Source organism: Cnephaeus nilssonii (assembly GCF_951640355.1).
Source record: "Cnephaeus nilssonii genome assembly, chromosome: 4".
NCBI classification, from domain to species: Eukaryota; Metazoa; Chordata; class Mammalia; order Chiroptera; family Vespertilionidae; genus Cnephaeus; species Cnephaeus nilssonii.
This window is the reverse complement of record NC_137075.1, coordinates 101,571,422-101,588,411: the sequence shown is the minus strand read 5'-3', so window position 1 is coordinate 101,588,411 and position 16,990 is coordinate 101,571,422. Positions and strand designations below refer to the sequence as shown.

General features: G+C 40.5%; 1 protein-coding gene and 1 pseudogene across 6 annotated transcripts in view; one reads left to right on the top strand and one right to left on the bottom strand.

Moving 5' to 3' along the window:
- Positions 1-16,990, bottom strand: part of BTBD7 (BTB domain containing 7) — an 83,721-nt gene that overhangs the window by 42,962 nt on the left and 23,769 nt on the right. For all 5 annotated transcript variants that reach the window (XR_013813419.1, XM_079768876.1, XM_079768873.1 and 2 more), the window contains exons 2-3: positions 13,814-14,001; positions 12,383-13,462 (exon numbers count right to left, since the gene is read on the bottom strand). Coding sequence is in view for 4 of the 5 variants with exons in the window: in XM_079768876.1 (XP_079625002.1) it covers positions 12,383-13,462; positions 13,814-13,895 (1,162 nt within the window). In the remaining variant the exon portion in view is untranslated. The remainder of the gene's footprint in view (positions 1-12,382; positions 13,463-13,813; positions 14,002-16,990) is intronic.
- On the top strand, positions 1,178-3,483 carry LOC307097571 (glyceraldehyde-3-phosphate dehydrogenase-like; annotated as a pseudogene). Its single transcript has 2 exons — positions 1,178-1,994; positions 2,417-3,483. The product of its transcript is annotated as a glyceraldehyde-3-phosphate dehydrogenase-like (transcript).

Genomic DNA, 16,990 nt, shown 5'->3' with positions numbered 1-16,990 from the left:
ATTCTCTTTCATCATTGATGTTTCTATCTCTCTCTCCCTCTCCATTATTCTCTGAAATAAATAAAAATATCTATATATATATAAAACTAATATGCTAAGTGTCTGACCATCCAACTGGTCGCTATCACACGCACTGACCACCAGGGGGGAGACGCTCAACACAGGAGCTGCCGTAACATGCACTGGCCATTTACAGAGAAACGGCACTGCGGACCTGGAGCCCACAAAGCAACGCTTGGCTTCCTCCAAGTGGGACACAGGCATTACAACCACCCTGGAGTAACACCCCACCAAGTAGCAGCTGACACTGCCGAGACCCCATGGCGCAAAATGCGGCCCACAGCCCAGCCCAATCCACCAGGAAACAGTCGGTAATGATGTCATGTAGCAACGCCCAGCTTCCTCTCCCTAGCGACAACTAGCCTTCTTGCAGTTTCTTCAGCCCAGGAATATGACTTGCTTTTAGCCAGGTGCAAACATTTCACACTTTAACCAAATGTCTGTGAAGTGGTTTCCCTCGCCTCATCTCATTTGATCCTCAGAGAAGTCCTAGAGTAGGTAGATTTCTATTTTCATTAGCCAGAAAATGGAGATTTAGAAAGCTTAGAAAACTTGACCAGACTAAAAAGGAAGAAAGAAATGTTGGACTTTGAAAATGACTTCAGGTTTTTTCACTGTGCAGAACATAGTCAAACACTGCTGCAGTTAAATATTTTACCCTTTGTTCTCCCTGCATGATCTACAATAATAATCTACTTTGTATTGATATTTACTGTGTTGCTGACAATTACCTGAAAGAGAATTTGGGGTGCTTCACTGGGCTGGAGAAAGTTTAGCTAAATCAGAAAGCAGGTCTAATTAAGCAAGTTTATCTTCTACTAGAGGCCCGATGCACGAAATTCGTGCAAGAGTAGGCCTTCCTTCCCCCAGCTGCCGGCACCGGCTTTCTTCTGGCACCCGGGACCCGGGCTTCCCTCACAGCCCCGGCTTCATCCGGAAGGACATCCAGTCTAATTAGCATATTACATTTTATTATTATAGATATATATAAAGCTCTCACTGGCGCCACTCACACGCACGTGTTTCCATCTGTTATTATCGATCATGAATTTGGTTGACACTTCTATTTTAGAGAAAGGGCAAATAGCGGTATTAAAATATTTCTTCTGGCGCCCCTCTCCTCCTGTTCATCAGAGAGCCTCTCCTCCTGCACAGTGCCAGCAGCCACAACCCTGAGACACAATGGTGAAGGTTGGAGTGAAAGGATTTGGCCTCATTGGGTGCCTGGTCACCAGAGCTTCTTTTAACTCTGGCAAAGTGAATATTGTCGCCATCAATGACCCCTTCATTGACCTCAACTATATGGTCCACATGTTCCAGTATGATTCTACTTGTGGCAAGTTCATAGGCACGGTCAAGGCTGAGAACGGAAAGCTTGTCATCAATGGAAAGTCCATCTCCATCTTCCAGGAGCGAGATCCTGCCAACATCAAATGGGGTGATGCTGGTGCTGAGTATGTTATGGAGTCCACCGGTGTCTTCACTACCATGGAGAAGGCTGGGGCTCACTTGAAGGGCGGAGCCAAGAGGGTCATCATCTCTGCACCTTCTGTGGATGCCCCCATGTTTGTGATGGGTGTGAACCATGACAAGTATGACAACTCCCTCAAGATTGTCAGCAATGCCTCCTGCACCACCAACTGTTGGCCCCCCTGGCCAAGGTCATCCATGACAACTCTGGCATTATGGAGGGACTCATGACCACAGTCCATGCCATCACCGCCAGAAGACCATGGATGGACCCTCTGGGAAGCTGTGGCATGATGGCCAAGGGGCTACCCAGAACATCATCCCTGCTTCTACTGGTGCTGCCAAGGCTGTGGGCAAGGTCATCCCTGAGCTGAATGGGAAGCTCTCTGGCATGGCCTTCCGTGTCCCCACCCCAATGTGTCGGCTGTGTATCTCACCTGCCGCCTGGAGAAAGCTGCCAAATATCTAATCTAATAATAGACAAATATGCAAATTGACCACACCTTCGCTACGCCCAAGCCACGCCCACCAGCCAATCAGGATGAGTATGCAAATTACCCCAACAAAGATGGCGGCTAATTTGCATATCAAGACAGCGTCAAAGAACCCAAGAGCTGCAGAAGGGAGTAAAGCTTCGGAGAAGCAAGCAAGCCGGGGGGAGGAGAAGGGAGAAGCGATGGCAGGGCCGGGGGTGAAGGGAAAAGCAGGCGGGCTGGCCGAGAAGGCGGGGCGGGCGACAAGGGAGGAGCGGAGGCGGGGCCGGGGCGAAGGCAAAAGCAGGTGGGCTGGCCGAGAAGGCGGGGCGGGCGACAAGGGAGGAGCGGAGGCGGGGTAGAGTGCAGCAGGAAATCCTATTGCAGGATTTTTCCTGCAACGGGAACGCTAGTGATGATATAAAGAAGGTAGTGAAGCAGGCATCAGAGGGCCCCCTCAAGGGCATCCTGGGCTATACCGAGGACAGGTTGTCTCCTGCGACTTAACAGTGACACCCACTCCTCCACCTTTGATGCTGGGGCTGGCATTGCCCTCAATGACCACTTTGTCAAGCTTGTTTCCTGGTATGACAATGAATTTGGCTACAGCAACAGGGTGGTGGACCTTATGGTCCACATGGCCTCCAAGGAGTAAGAGTCCCCTGCAGCCCCAGCAAGAGGAAGAGAGGCCTTCAGCTGCTGGGGAGTCCTTGCCCCAGATCGATCCCCCGACACACTGAGAATCTCCTGACCACTGTTTCCATCCCAGATGCCCTGAAGAAGGGGAGGGGCATAGTCATGTACCATCAATAAAGTTCACAGTACCCAGCCAAAAATATATATATATTTCTTCTAATTAATTTCCTTTCAATGTGCATGAATTCGTGCACTGGACCTCTAGTATTAAAATAAATTAAATAAATAAATAGTACTATGTTGTTCAGTTTTGTATTCATATCCATACTGACCTAAGTACTGTACAGTGTTTCATCTTTTATCTGATATAATGTCTGTCATGTTCAAATTAAATCCAATTTCTCAGACCTTGACTATAATAAACACACAATTTAGGCTAGGGAAAAAACAAAGCAAAACAAAAGAGAACAGAACAATTCTTCCTCTATTTCATCATTTCCCTACTAAGTGTCTAACACTTAGTAGGCATCCTTAGAATTTCTGTATCACAGAGAAAAGTTTTTGCTTATTGTTGAGAGAAGGTTTCTAATTATGTAATCAATTTCATATCAGTGGGCCATTAAAGAGTTGATGAGATGATTATTTTTTAAATATATCTTTTTTATTTCAGAGAGGAAGGGAGAGGGAAAAAGAGATAGAAACATCAATGATGAGAGAGTATCATTGATTGGCTGCCTCCTGCACGCCCCCTACTGGGGATCGAGCCCAAAACCCAGGAATGTGCCCTTGACCAGAATCGAACCCAGGACCCTTCAGTCCACAGGCTGATGCTCTTATCCACTGCGCCAAACCAGCTAGGGTGAGATGATTTTATTTTAAATTTAATTTAAAATCAAGTTTAATGGTAGAGTTACACACCATTTAGGCCACATCTAAACTTACTTTTATAAATAATACTTCATATTTATCTCTTAGATTTAGGTTCAGTGTTTTCATTTTATTGCAACTTCTAGGGTTAAACATGATTACATTCCCCCTTTTTTTTAAAAAGAAAAATTACTTGGATTTCAAAGGTATTAAAGAGCAAATATTAGGTGCTTAGGGTGATTCAAACACAACCAAAATTTTGATCTGGTCTTTAGGGAGAATATAATACATTAGTTGAGAGGAAATGAGACAGGTATATAGGTAATTCCAAAAAAGTTAGAAAAGGTAAAAACCTAAAATAAAGTGTTTCAAAAGTTTGCAGGAAGTAGAAAATACTTTAATTTGGAATGCCTAAGACAACACCAGGGAAGTAGTATGTGAGTTTGGTTTTAAAGGTTAGGGAAGAATTTGGGCATATAGTGATCAAAGATAAAGATACTCCAACACAAAAGAAAAGTGTGAGCAGAGGGTCAGAGGTGGAGTGTTTGTAGTCTATATGAAAAATAATTTCAGTTCTAAAGTAAAACATGCAATTACATATTATACTTTACAACTCTAGTCATAATTTTAAGTAAAAAAAAATTAAGTGCTAAATTTCATTACTCGAGATGTATAACTTGAGAGTCATTTGAACTACCATTTCTGAACCTCAGATTATTTCTTCTATGTTCCATGTTTAACTAACTGAAACTTACATATATTACTCTGATCTGTTGCTAATCGTCTCTAATTTAGCTCCATTATTCTCTAAGGAGTATATATATAGTCAGAATAATTTGCTGAAGAGGAAACAATTACAGACAGAAGTAAAATGAATTGCCAGCTCAACAAACTCAGACAGAAGGAAGTGTGTCAACATGGGGACAATGGAGAGGATGGGAAGATGGAATGGATTAGTGAGTGAGGACAGTTAGTCTTTGCTATTTGTTTCAAGGCACACACTTGGAATCTGACCAAGTTGCTAGGGAAAAAATTAGGTCATTGCTTTGTTTTTCTCTGTTAGATTTTTAATTCAATAGAATGTAATCACATGCATCATGACTAAAAATATGGGCAAGGCATTAGAGCCCATTTTGGAAATAAAGTTATAAATTTCTTATTCTAAAGATTGAAAAATACTTTTGATCAAGATGAAAAAATAAAATCTGCAGTTGAAAGTACACTACTCTACTGTAAAATGCCCTGCACTGGAACATAGTAGTGCCAATTCTGGGCTACTTTATTTTGAGGTCAACAGTATGTATGACAAGAAAACAAATTCTTACAGCAGGCTCATGGGTTGTTCAAGTTCATGAGAAAACCTGTAATTCTTCTAAAGAATGGATTTTTACTTAAAAAATTATAAATCCATAGTATAATCTCACATTTTCAGAGCTACTTACTTAATGTATGCTAAGGTCATTGTGAAAAGTCAGTGATCAAACACATGATCCTTCATTTGAGGCTCTTCCAATCTAGTCATCTATTTTGGAATTTTATACATTAGTCCTTTTAATATAGGTACTGTTGCCAACCAGGCTTCTAAGTTGCAACCACAGAAAACAACTCTAGTTGGCTTAAACAGAAAAGGAATTTATTTGAAAGGATACTGTTAGCCCAGAGTTGCTGGGAAAGCTGGAGACCAGGCTCAGAAAACAAACGAGAGAAAAGGAAGGCTGAGGAGTGAGGATTACATCCACAGAAACAGCCCAGCAAGTATCTGTGCTGCCATGGCCCCCTGGCCACTGCAGCTCCTACTCTGTGCTTAGACAGTAAATGCCATCATTGGTGCCACTGACTTCTCTTTTTCCACTAGATGCTGCTGCCAGACCACTTCAAGAAAAAATTATCTATCGTCCTTACTTTCAGCTCCAGATTCAAAAAGTCTAGGTTATGTGCTTAATCCAGAGAAGGCTGAGAAAGCAACTATGTGATCTTTTAGATTTTTATATTGGGAGTTGAGCTCTGCCTTCTATCAAGACCTATATACAGTGAGAAGTTAAAACAAGGAAGAAGTCCTTAGGCTGGGTGGCCAAAAAAGTCATATAACCAATTCAGGAACACTGGCCTATTTAGGAAAGAATGGCCTACTCAGTAAACAGCGCTCTGTTCTCTGGCTAGGTGCTCTGAAGCAAAGTCTGCGTGGTGACCTACTCAGGCTGCTGCCCTGTTTTTAAACCTCCTAGCTGGACTTGCATTTCCCTTCTGGAAGTGCTTAGCCGCACCCCAAGTGGTTTAGCACAAGTCAGGCTTCTGGATGAGATTCCTGAGTTGATGCTTCAATCACTAGTCTGCTGTTTTGTTCCTACAACTAGGCCACAGTGGCCTCCCACCCTCATCCCCGGAAACTGGTTCTCATACTGTTCCCCTCTCTCACTTTGCCTCAATTCCTGGGCTCGGAGTCAGAAGAGCTGGTATGAGTCACAACTTCATTACTTACAAACTAGGGAAAAGGCTAGTTATTAATCTCTGAGCCCTATCATACTCATTGGTTGTCAGGAAGAACAAATGAGAGAAAGCAAAAGCCCTTTGTAAACTAAAATTATAAGCATGATCTCATAAGTTAACATTCCTGATAGGTATGATAAATTCCCTAGTTCTTTAGGACTCTGGCATACTGTGACATATTTATGCATTACATTTCTGTTATATATTTTAAAACTTTATTTGCTATTTTTTCATATCACTTCACATTTTTATGTTTTAAACCATTTCTTAGTGATTTCTTCCTCAGTACTTCAACTGTGCTTTTATTTTTCTCTTTCATGGGTGCCATGTTTTTTGGAAGCTTGTTTAGACCAAGTTAATGGCCTTTTTAGGCTTCCTCCACGTGAATAGGAGTTCACTTTTTGAATAATAAAAATGTCACTGGGGGGGGGGGGGCAATCCGGATTTTAGAGATGCTTAGGTGGGGCGTGGCCAAAGAAAGGTTGGGAACCACTGCACTAAACCTACTGCACAGCATAGCTAGTAACTAAGATTTCCCTTTCTTTTTTCCTGTGTTGGACCCCATTTTTTGGATCCATACCTCCTTGTTCTTGGTTTATTTCATCGCTTAGTGGAACATATCCTTATTTCCAATAGCATCTATTTTTTATAGCATTCTATTTATGTCTCGAGTCAATAAAATGTTCTTTTATATAAAGGTATTTTTATTCTGTTGAAGACTTTTCCTGTTTCTTTCACTGCTGTTTCTTAGTTCTAGTACTTTGTTCTTTTTGTTCTAATCTATCTCAACAGGGAAGGTTTTCTCAAAAGTCCAGTGAGGCTTAGATGGGTTTTTGTATTTAAGAATAAGGCAGTAAACAATTGTTTGGAAGCTCTGTTGCACAAGCAGGCTTGCTGACTACAGTAGTCCCCCCTTATCCACCAGGTGTGCCTCCAATAGATGTCTGAAACCACAGACAGTACCAAACACTATGTATACTATGTTTTTTCTGCACATATATCCCTGTGATAAAGTTTAACTTACAAATTAGGCACAGTAAGAGATTAACAACAATAACATAATAATATAAAACAATTATAACAATACACTGTAATAAAGGTTATGTGAACGTGGTCTCTCTCAAAATAGTTATTATACTATACTCCCCTTTTAGTGATGTAAAATGATACAATGCCTATGTGATGAGATGAAGTGAGGTGAATAACGTAGGCATTGTGATGTAGCACTGGGCTCCTATAAGGGTTACTTGAATATAAGCAATGTGTACTGAGACAGTCAATTTGATAACCCAGGTGGCTACTGACTAATGGGTGAATAGCATATACAGTATGGAGATACTGGAAAAAGGAATGACTCATGTCCTGGAAAGGAGAGAGCAGGATGGCACAAGATTTCATTATACTACTCAGAATGGCACCGAAACAGCAGATAAGGGAGGATTACTGTATTCGTCTTTGTAAAACAACAGAAGGCTAACTGGCTTTTTCACTGTATAATTCCTGAACATAACTATCGTGGCGCTCCAAAACACCACTACCTGTTGGCTGTTATATTTCTAGAGCTCTAATATAACGTCTTATATCCACCTGGATTGAATTATACAGGGGAAGGCAAGGGGGTGATTTCACCATTTAGTTTGTAGGCATTCACATAATTCCAGATTTCAGCCTTGTACCTTACCACCCCCCCCCCTTCCCCCGCTTTGTAGCTATTTCCAGATTTGGAATCTTTCTAGTTCGATTTCTTTAGGAAACAAATTTCAGGTCTCTTATGTTTAGTTGGGGGTTTGGAGGTGGAGAATTGAAGGGGCAGGTCAGAATTTGCCCACCTGGGCAAGTGATATTGGTTAAGAACAAACAAATGAACCACTAAAACAAAATGAAAGTACTGATATCTATATACATAAAAGCATAAGCGACAGTTCAACCATTTGCTATGACGCGCAATGACCACCAGGGGGCAGATGCTCAATGCACAGGCATGGAAACATGGAACAGACTGATGAATCTCAGAAGGAAGGGGAGAGGGGGAAGAGATTAATCAAATATCTTACATGCATATTAGAGGCCTGGTGCATGGATTCGTGTACCAGTGGGGTCCCTTGGCCTGGCTTGCAGGGATAGGGCAGAAACTAGCAGTTCAATATCCCCTGAAGGGTCCCAGATTGCGAGAGGGCGCAGGCCAGGCTGAGGGACCCCACAGGTGCACGAATCCATGCACCGGGCCTCTAGTATAAACATCCTATATACTAAAAGGCTAATATGCAAATTGACCAAATGGCAGAACGACCGGTCGTTATGATGTGCACTGACCACCAGGGGGCAGACGCTCCCGCCTCCGCGGCAGCACTAAGGATGTCCGACTGATGGCTTAGGCCCGCAGGGAGTAGGCCTAAGCCAGCGGTCGGACATCCCTCAAGGGCTCCCGGGCTGCGAGAGGGCGCAGGCTGGGCTGAGGGATCCCCCTCCCCCAAATACACGAATTTTGTGCACCGGGCCTCTAAAACATATATATATATATGTTTATATATATATATATATATGAACTTAATAAAAGGTGGTACAAATTAGGGGGGGGGGAATAGATTGTTTAATAGAGGGGTGCTCAGAAACCACATCATTATAGAGTAAAACAAAACCCCATCCCTTTCTAACACCATACATAAAGGTGACTTAAGGCTATAGAGTTATAGACCTCTCTTCTTTGTTAAGCCAGTAATTAGTTCTTTATCTGCTTTCCAGCTTCCCAAAATTTCAATACCCCTTTTTCCACTATTGTATTCTTCTCAGGTATCTTCGTCCTTAAGGGTTTATACTTCTTTTATTCGTGTACTATAATATTAGGGCTTTGGAGGAAAAAGAAATAAATGTATATACCATCTGTTATGTAGGAAATCAAATGAAGTTAAACCTAGTCTGAAAATGCCAGCCCCATTATCTGTTAAATAACCTCCCTAATAGTGACTGTCTACTTGTCTGAATAAAATGCGTTTTTGGTGTAGGCCAGAAATCCTCCTTTTTATCCACTTGCCAAACCACTCTGCTGTTTGCCTATAATGCTTTTTTATGATGCTCTTGAAACTATTAAATCACCTCTCTATCTTGAAGGGCATATCTAGATTTCAGGTCCCAGCCTCCCTTGACAGAATTTGTCTTCCTTTTAAAACTGGGCTTTAACCTTTTGCACGCGAATGTCGAGTGTGACTCGACACGGTTAGCATTAGAATAAAGGAATCGAGAAAAAAGCAAGCGAGTGCAAAGGGTTAACTTTCATTAATTCATTCAAACCACTTACTAAGTGCCTACTATGTGCCAAGTATTGGGAATGCAAAGATGAGAATATGGTGATACCCTCAAAGTGCCCAACAGGCTAGTCTTATAGCCTTTCTTAACTGGGAGACTGTCTGAATCACAAAAAAATGATTTTGGTAACTATTTTCTTAATTATCCCCAAAAGGGTACATAAGTAGTATCATGCTGGATGCATGGAAGAGAAGCCAATTAATTACACATAATAGATGCCTCAGAGTATTATACAAGTTAAAACATGGTACTGAAGTATTGAAATCCAGTTTGTCTAGTTCAAGCACCTGAGCTTTTAAGTTTTATGGTATAAAATCCCTTTTCAAGTGACCAAATATTCTCCTTCCCATGGGAATGAGGTAAAAATTATGTTGAAAGTATGGTCTGTTATAAACCTTAACATGAATAGTACCATGGGTATGGAGAATAGATAAGGATACACTGAGCGTAAAAAACAAAAGGCTAAGTAACCAAAACTCTGTATTTTGAATAATGAAAGTAAACAGGGAGCCATATACAGCCAAATTTAAGGGATTTTAAGTAACCAAGATTAAGGAAATAAAAGGAATGTTTTATATCATAAATATACAAAAATAATAGTTTCTAGCTAAATATTTAAGAAATTAATCTCATGCCCTGGCCGGTATAGCTAAATGGTTGGAATGTCATCCCTTGGACCAAAGGGTCTCGGGTTTGATCCCCAATCAAGGGCACATACCTGTGTTGCAGGTTTGATCCCTGGCCCTGGTGGGGTACGTGCAGGAGACAACCAATTGATATGACTTTCTCACATCGATGTTTCTCTCTCTCTCACCCCCCTCCCTTCCACTCTCTCTAAAAATCAATGGAAAAAATATCCTCAGGTGAGGAATAAAAACAAAAATTATCTCAATATAAAAGATCTCTAGATCAAATATTACCAAAGATGTAAGAGTTGGCTCATAATTTTACCTTTCATTTAAAAATTAAAATAACAAATATCTGTATTAAGGAATGCTTTCCTATTTTTTAAAACAGTAAAGTATATACAATAAGTTCTTATTTTTTAAACATGTCAAATATAAAACCAATTCGAGAAGGGAGAGATTATTATACCTTTTTGGTAATGTTGCAACCTTCAAAATTTTCTGACAAATTTGTTTTTATAGAATAAAAGGTCAAGCTGCTAGGTTATTTATTTACTAGAGGCCCAGTGCATAAATTCGTGCATGGGTGGGGTCCCTCGGCCTGGCCAGCAATCAGGACCGATCGAGGCCAGCCAGGGGGAAGGACCATGGGAGGTTGGCTGGAGGCAGGAGGTTGCCTGTGGGAGCACACTGACCACTAGGGGGGCAGCTCCTGCATTGAGCATCTGCCCCCTGGTGGTCAGTGCCCGTCATAGCGACCGGTTGACTGGTTATAACATCGCTTAGGCTTTTATATATACAGATTTATTTTAATCCTCGCCCAAGAAGTGAAGATATTTTTCTATTGATTTTTAGAAAGAGTGCAAAGGAGGGAGGAAGGGAAGGAGAGGGAGCAAGGAGGGGTGAGGGAGGTAGAGAGAGAAACAGAGAGAGAGAAAGGAGAGAAACTCTGATATGAGAGAGACACATTGAATGGCAGCCTCCCATACTCACCCCCCACCTGGGGGCGGTGATCGAACCTGCAACCCAGGAACATGCCCTTGACTGGAAATCGAACCTGTGACCCTCCAGTGTGCAAACTGACACTCTAATCACTGAACCATGCCAGCCAGGGCTAGGTTATTTTTGATAATGTATTTTCCTATAGTCTGACATTTAAACAGTCTACTATATCTAAACAGTCTACTAATATTAGTATAATGATTAATAGAAAAATATTTTAATGACATTTTGACTGTGTAAACAAAATTAGTACTGGTACTAAAAAGATAATGGTAAAATAAAAATTTAAGAAATTCTTTTATGTAAGAAATCTCAACTTTTTCACTTGTATTTATCAATGTTTCCTTCTATATAATTCCTCTCATTTTATTCCTGACATTGTTATCTTTTTTTCTCCTGACATTGTTACTTAACAGGGGCTTTCATTTTATTTTTTATTTTTCAAAGTCCTATTAATTTGTTGGTTTAGCCATACAATACACATTATTTTCAAGTTAGGAAAATGGGCTTAGCTTTCCTTTCTAAATTTGTCTTTTACTCAAACCGTTAACATTCTCTTCTAATTGGCAACTTCTAATGCTCTTTTAGCAAATACTCATTAGCTAAACTTCTCGAGTAATTTCATGTCTTGTAACTTTTCTTTTAATATATGGCCACAGAAAACTAAGAATGCACTCTGTTAAGACAGCAATTACCCTTTGCTCTACTGTGGAGGGTGGTCCCTTTTCAGTTTTGAAATGTTATTCTAATATAACTTCCATGTTAATTTGGCTATAACAACAACAACAAGCGCTGCCCTAACTTAAAAATTTTAGTTTGAATTAAATGAAGGTACATGAGTCTAACACTAACCGCGCCTGACACCCCTTACACGCCTCAGGTTATTGCTTGATGTGCAAGCTGAGCTCGAAAAAATACAGAATATCTTAAAATTTAAATCAGATTCAAGTAAATTTGTTTCCAAATGTGACTATTTTCATTGTTACTATGAACTTTCGTTCTTATTCTAAACACATCAACATCAATAAAGCATTGAGTGAATCTAAGTTATCCAGGAAGTCCAAGATCAAGTATAATCTTGAAATCTGGGAAATAGGGCTAGTTCAAAGCTTGAGTGCAGACAGGGTGTAGGTGGGTAGTAACTGGGTAATTACATATTCCCTTACCTATAGTCTAACATTAGGAAAGAAAGAGCCTTCAGTCTCATCTATTGCTCTTAATCACTAGTGTTTAATGCTTGGTTTTAATGCTAAATGAAGTGCCATATTAATACTAACCGTAAATTCTGTCTCAGATGTCGTAACTACACTTTCAAAATAAACTGACCCTTTCACATCCCAAACACTGAAATCATGGAATGTAATGCTTGTGTTTTCATGGAGTGTACTGGTTGTGTTTTCAATCTGGAAGACAAACGTGTAATTTTAAAAAGAAACATTGAATATTAGAATTTCATACCTTGTGCAAGCATGTTAAATTCCAAGAACAGTGCTATGTGGTAAAGTTCCATGGCTTCTTCTGCCCTGGTCATGTTTGGTTTCCCTGCGACGAGAGCCTGAACTTCACTGAGACTCCCCACAGAGGGGCTACAGTGCAAAACGGAGAGGTCCACCACATCGGTATACATACAGTGTAATATAACTTTTGCATATTTTTTTGGTATAATGGACTCATCTAATATAATTCTTGTGGGAGTCCTCAAAGTTCGGTCTGTGATTTCTTCACCAGTCCGTATCCTCCTTTGTAATAAATTTCGAAAAAATGGGGACCGTGCCGAAATAACAGCTTTGTGAGCTTTGTGCTCTTCATCTAAACAGTTCTGATTTCCACCAAAAGCTTCAACCAGTTCAGAGTCTGAAGAAAAACTAAGGACGACATCGTAATAACACATGTAATCAAAAAGTCCACGCATATCTACATCAAGGGAATTTGGTGTTCCAAATTCTTCACTAAGCTGAACGAGGATATCGACATTTTGAAACCTTGAGTCTTCCATTCCAAACTCTCCAGTATAAAGGTAGTGTAACAAAGCAGAAAACATAGGCATATCTATACCAGCTGTATTGATGTCCATTATGATCTCTGCCCCATACTCAGGTGAGGAAGAAAGCAGTGTTTTAAAAAATGGACACCTTGCTGCCAAAATGGCACGATGAACAGGAAAACAAGTTTCTTGAAATATTAAGTCTACATCAGTACAATACTTATACTCATAAAGATCGGCCATATCCTTCTGCAATGTCCGGGCTTCTGGTCTAGCCACACTGGCTTGTAGAGAAAGTTCCTTTAAGGCTGAAGTTCCCTCGTATTCCTCCACTAATGCGTTGACATCTCTAACATCCCAACCAGAGAGGAGTTCTCGCATCTGCTTGGCATGATCAGCAGACCTATTCGATTTTCGACGCTTAATAAACTTCTTTTTGAGGGTGGCAAGGCCAGAGGTTCTCTTTTTTTTGTCTTGTGGTTTCTCATGGCCATGGTCAAGGCTATATAATTTTGATTCACAACCATAGCCTTGCTGAGAATAGGATGATGTCCCTAAGAAGGAAATTAAACAAATGAAAACGTGTTTCTTTCTTAAACATTCATTTTCAACATTCACTTTAACACATATTTCATGCTAAAAATTTTTAGACATTCCTAAACCATGAAAAAAACACACCGATTTTGTTTTTATAAAGATAAAAAGTTCAAATAACTTGTTTTCATATTAAATAAGGAATAGAACAAAAGAGCATATATACATTTGTTGGGGGGAAATCCTGGATGCTGAAAAATTATCTATAACTTTTTCACAGCTCAATTATGTTTTCATCGAAAAAGACCACCAAAAACACAATTCTATTTATATTCACAAAATAAAATGAATTAGAAAAATGAAACAGTTACCTATAAAAGTCTGTTGGGCTTGAGAATTTCCCCCTACCCTCGGGGAACATGAATGAGGATAGTTAGATGCATTAGCACCCATTTTCTTCAGTCACTCAGGCATTCCATCTGCTGGCTCTTCAGAGTATAATCCCAGAGGCCTTTATGAACTTTCAACCCTGGATCCAGCAGTCTCTTTTCATCCATTTCTTGATATGAAACAAAAATAATTTTATTCATATTTTCAAATGTATCTCAAATTGAATAGTAAAAAAAAGCAAGCAATTGAAAACTGCTTTTATTTACAAATAATGACATGCTGTCAACTTCACATGTAAAAATTTCAGAAGATGTAAACAGTTAACCTTGAATTATGAATCAGTGTTAGCTGCAATTTAAGCCATAAAATCTACCAATTATATACTTTCTATGATAGTAAAAAGCAACATATCAGACTAATGTAAATATATAGTTATAGAAAGAGCAATTCAAATCACAGGGGGAAAAGACAGGTAAAAGTATTCAGACCAGAAAAAAAAAATTTTTTAAATCTTTATAAACAGTCACAAGTTATTATAATCTAACACCCAATCAATTTACAAATACTTAGAAGGGTGATATCAGTTCTCACTCTCACCTTATCACATTACTTACACACACACACACACACACACACACACACACACACACACGCTAGAGAATTAGTTTTATCTGAGAATTTTGTAAGTATTGTAGCAACACAAAACACTTTCAAATTGGTCCATTTGAGATTTAAATCTCATCACAAAGGCCTTCAAAAAAGCACTCAATTTTATGACTTAGAGAATCTAAAGCAACCATATAAAGGTTGTAAGACATCATAAGTCCCACTGGAGATACAAAGCAGCCAGCAAGCATTAGGAAGTCACAAGCTGAGACAAGAATGCTTTGGCTATTTGCCACCATATTGAGCACCACAGGGACAGCTGGGGTCTCATCATGGAGGGGTGGCTTGAAATGAAAGTGTCTCTGGGACTCAGGGACAGAATCTCTTCTTGGTAGCTCCCAGTCAATGGGAATCTCCTTCAGCTGAAGTGATCTGGGTGACATTCACATCTCCTAATGGAGCTCTAATACCAAAATAAACAAAGGCCTTGCCCTAGCCCAGTGGTCGGCAAACTGCGGCTCGCGAGCCACATGCGGCTCTTTGGCCCCTTGAGTTTTTAGCAAAGGCCAGCTTAGGAGTACCCTAATTAAGTTAATAACAATGTACCTACCTATATAGTTTAAGTTAAAAAATTTGGCTCTCAAAAGAAAATTCAATCATTGTACTGTTGATATTTGGCTCTGTTGACTAATGAGTTTGCCGACCACTGCCCTAGCCGATTTGGCTCAGTGGATAGAGTGTCAGCCTGCGGACTGAAAGGTCCCAGGTTTGAGTCCGGTCAAGGGCACATGCCCCAGGTTGCGGGCTTGATCCCCAGTAGGGGGCATGCAAGAGGCAGCCGATCAATGATTCTCTCTCATTGTTGATATTTCTATCTTTCCCTCTCCTTTCCTCTCTGAAATCAATAAAAATATAAAAAACAAACAAAAACCCCACAAAGGCCTTGGAAAAACTGGTGAGAGGGATTTTTCTGGATCAGATATAACCATTAAGATACCCTCTGTCCCTAGTTTCAAATCCTGGTAACACTGACTGTGCAGTTCTAGTACTAAAGCTGTATTTCTCAAAATTCTCAGGAACAAATTCATTTTATTTTTTAGGCAACCAAAACCCTATGCCAAATGGAGCACAGTATTATGTTATTTATTTCTTAATCTAATCTGCTGCCTTTACATGCTGGAAATAAGAGTTAGTCACAGTCTAATCTCCCCAGGGATGTTTTCATTCCAGGCAAGCTTTGTCTGTCTTCCACATGAGGCAGTATAAGAAATGCAATATTTGGGTGATATGACAGAAAAGGAAAGGGGAAAAGGGCCTATGGGAATAGGAAAGGCCCACAGGATGCAATGGCCCTAGAAAGCTAGTAAATCCTTTTCTAGATTCATCATTCTGGGAGCACTCCCTCCGTTAACAGCTGACATGGTCAATCTCAATCAGGATGATCTAATTCAGCGGTCGCCAACCAGTGGTCCGCGAGGTCCGAAAGGTTGGTGACCGCTGATATAACTGGCTTAAAATAAGTGATTGTAGCTGACCTAACTGAAGGGGGGTAGGGAAGGTATCATAAATGCAACAGAGAGAATTAACAATCCTATGAGAATTTTCTAAAAAGCAAAAAGCAACCTCTCCCCTCAAAAAGAAACCCTAGACCAGCATTTCCAAAGAGTCTCTCCCTTGATACAGAGACAGTAAAGCATCAAACAGACTGTCAAATTACAGGGGGAAGGTTAGGGAGATAAGAGATCAATCAAAGGACTTGTATGCATGCATATAAGCATAACCAATGGATGCAAAACTCTGGGGGGTGAGGGCATATATGGGAGTGGGGTGGGGGGGGGCAATGGTAAGATATGTACACATATAATACCTTAATTAAAAAATTGAAAAAAAACAGAGTCTCTCCCAAATTTGAAAAATGCAGGATTAATTAGAGCTTAATAGGTTTCTTTACTTCAGGACAGTTTAGCATCATCTTTCAAGTGCTAAGGTCACTATAAATCTCCAAAAGAAAGTATTCAGCATCACTGCCCCAAATTTCTGATTTTAACTTGTATCATGAGCCTGGCCAGTGTTGCTCAGTAGTTGAGCATCAACCCATGAGCCAGGAGGTCCCCAATTTGGTTCTGATCAGGGCACATGCCCAGACTGTGGGCTCAATCTCCAGTAGGGGGCATGCAGGAGGCAGCCGATCGATGTCTCTCATAGATGTTTTATCTCTCTACCCTTCTCCCTTCTCTCTCTCTAAAGTCAATATAAACATCTATACTAATAATAGAGGAATATGCAAATTGTCACAGTTAAGACGGAACAGCAGGGGCGACAAGGGCAGCAAGAGGGTTAGTGAGGGATGACCAAACGACTAAACAGCAGGCTATGTGGGGCAACCAGTCTGACAGGGGGGTTAGTGATGGATGACCAAATGACTGAACAGCAGGCTGCAGGGGGTGACTAGGCCGGCAGGGGTTTAGTGAGGGACAACCAAACGACTGAACAGCAGGCTGCGTGGGGAGACCAGGCTGGCAGGGGAGTGAGGGATGACCAAACGACTGAAC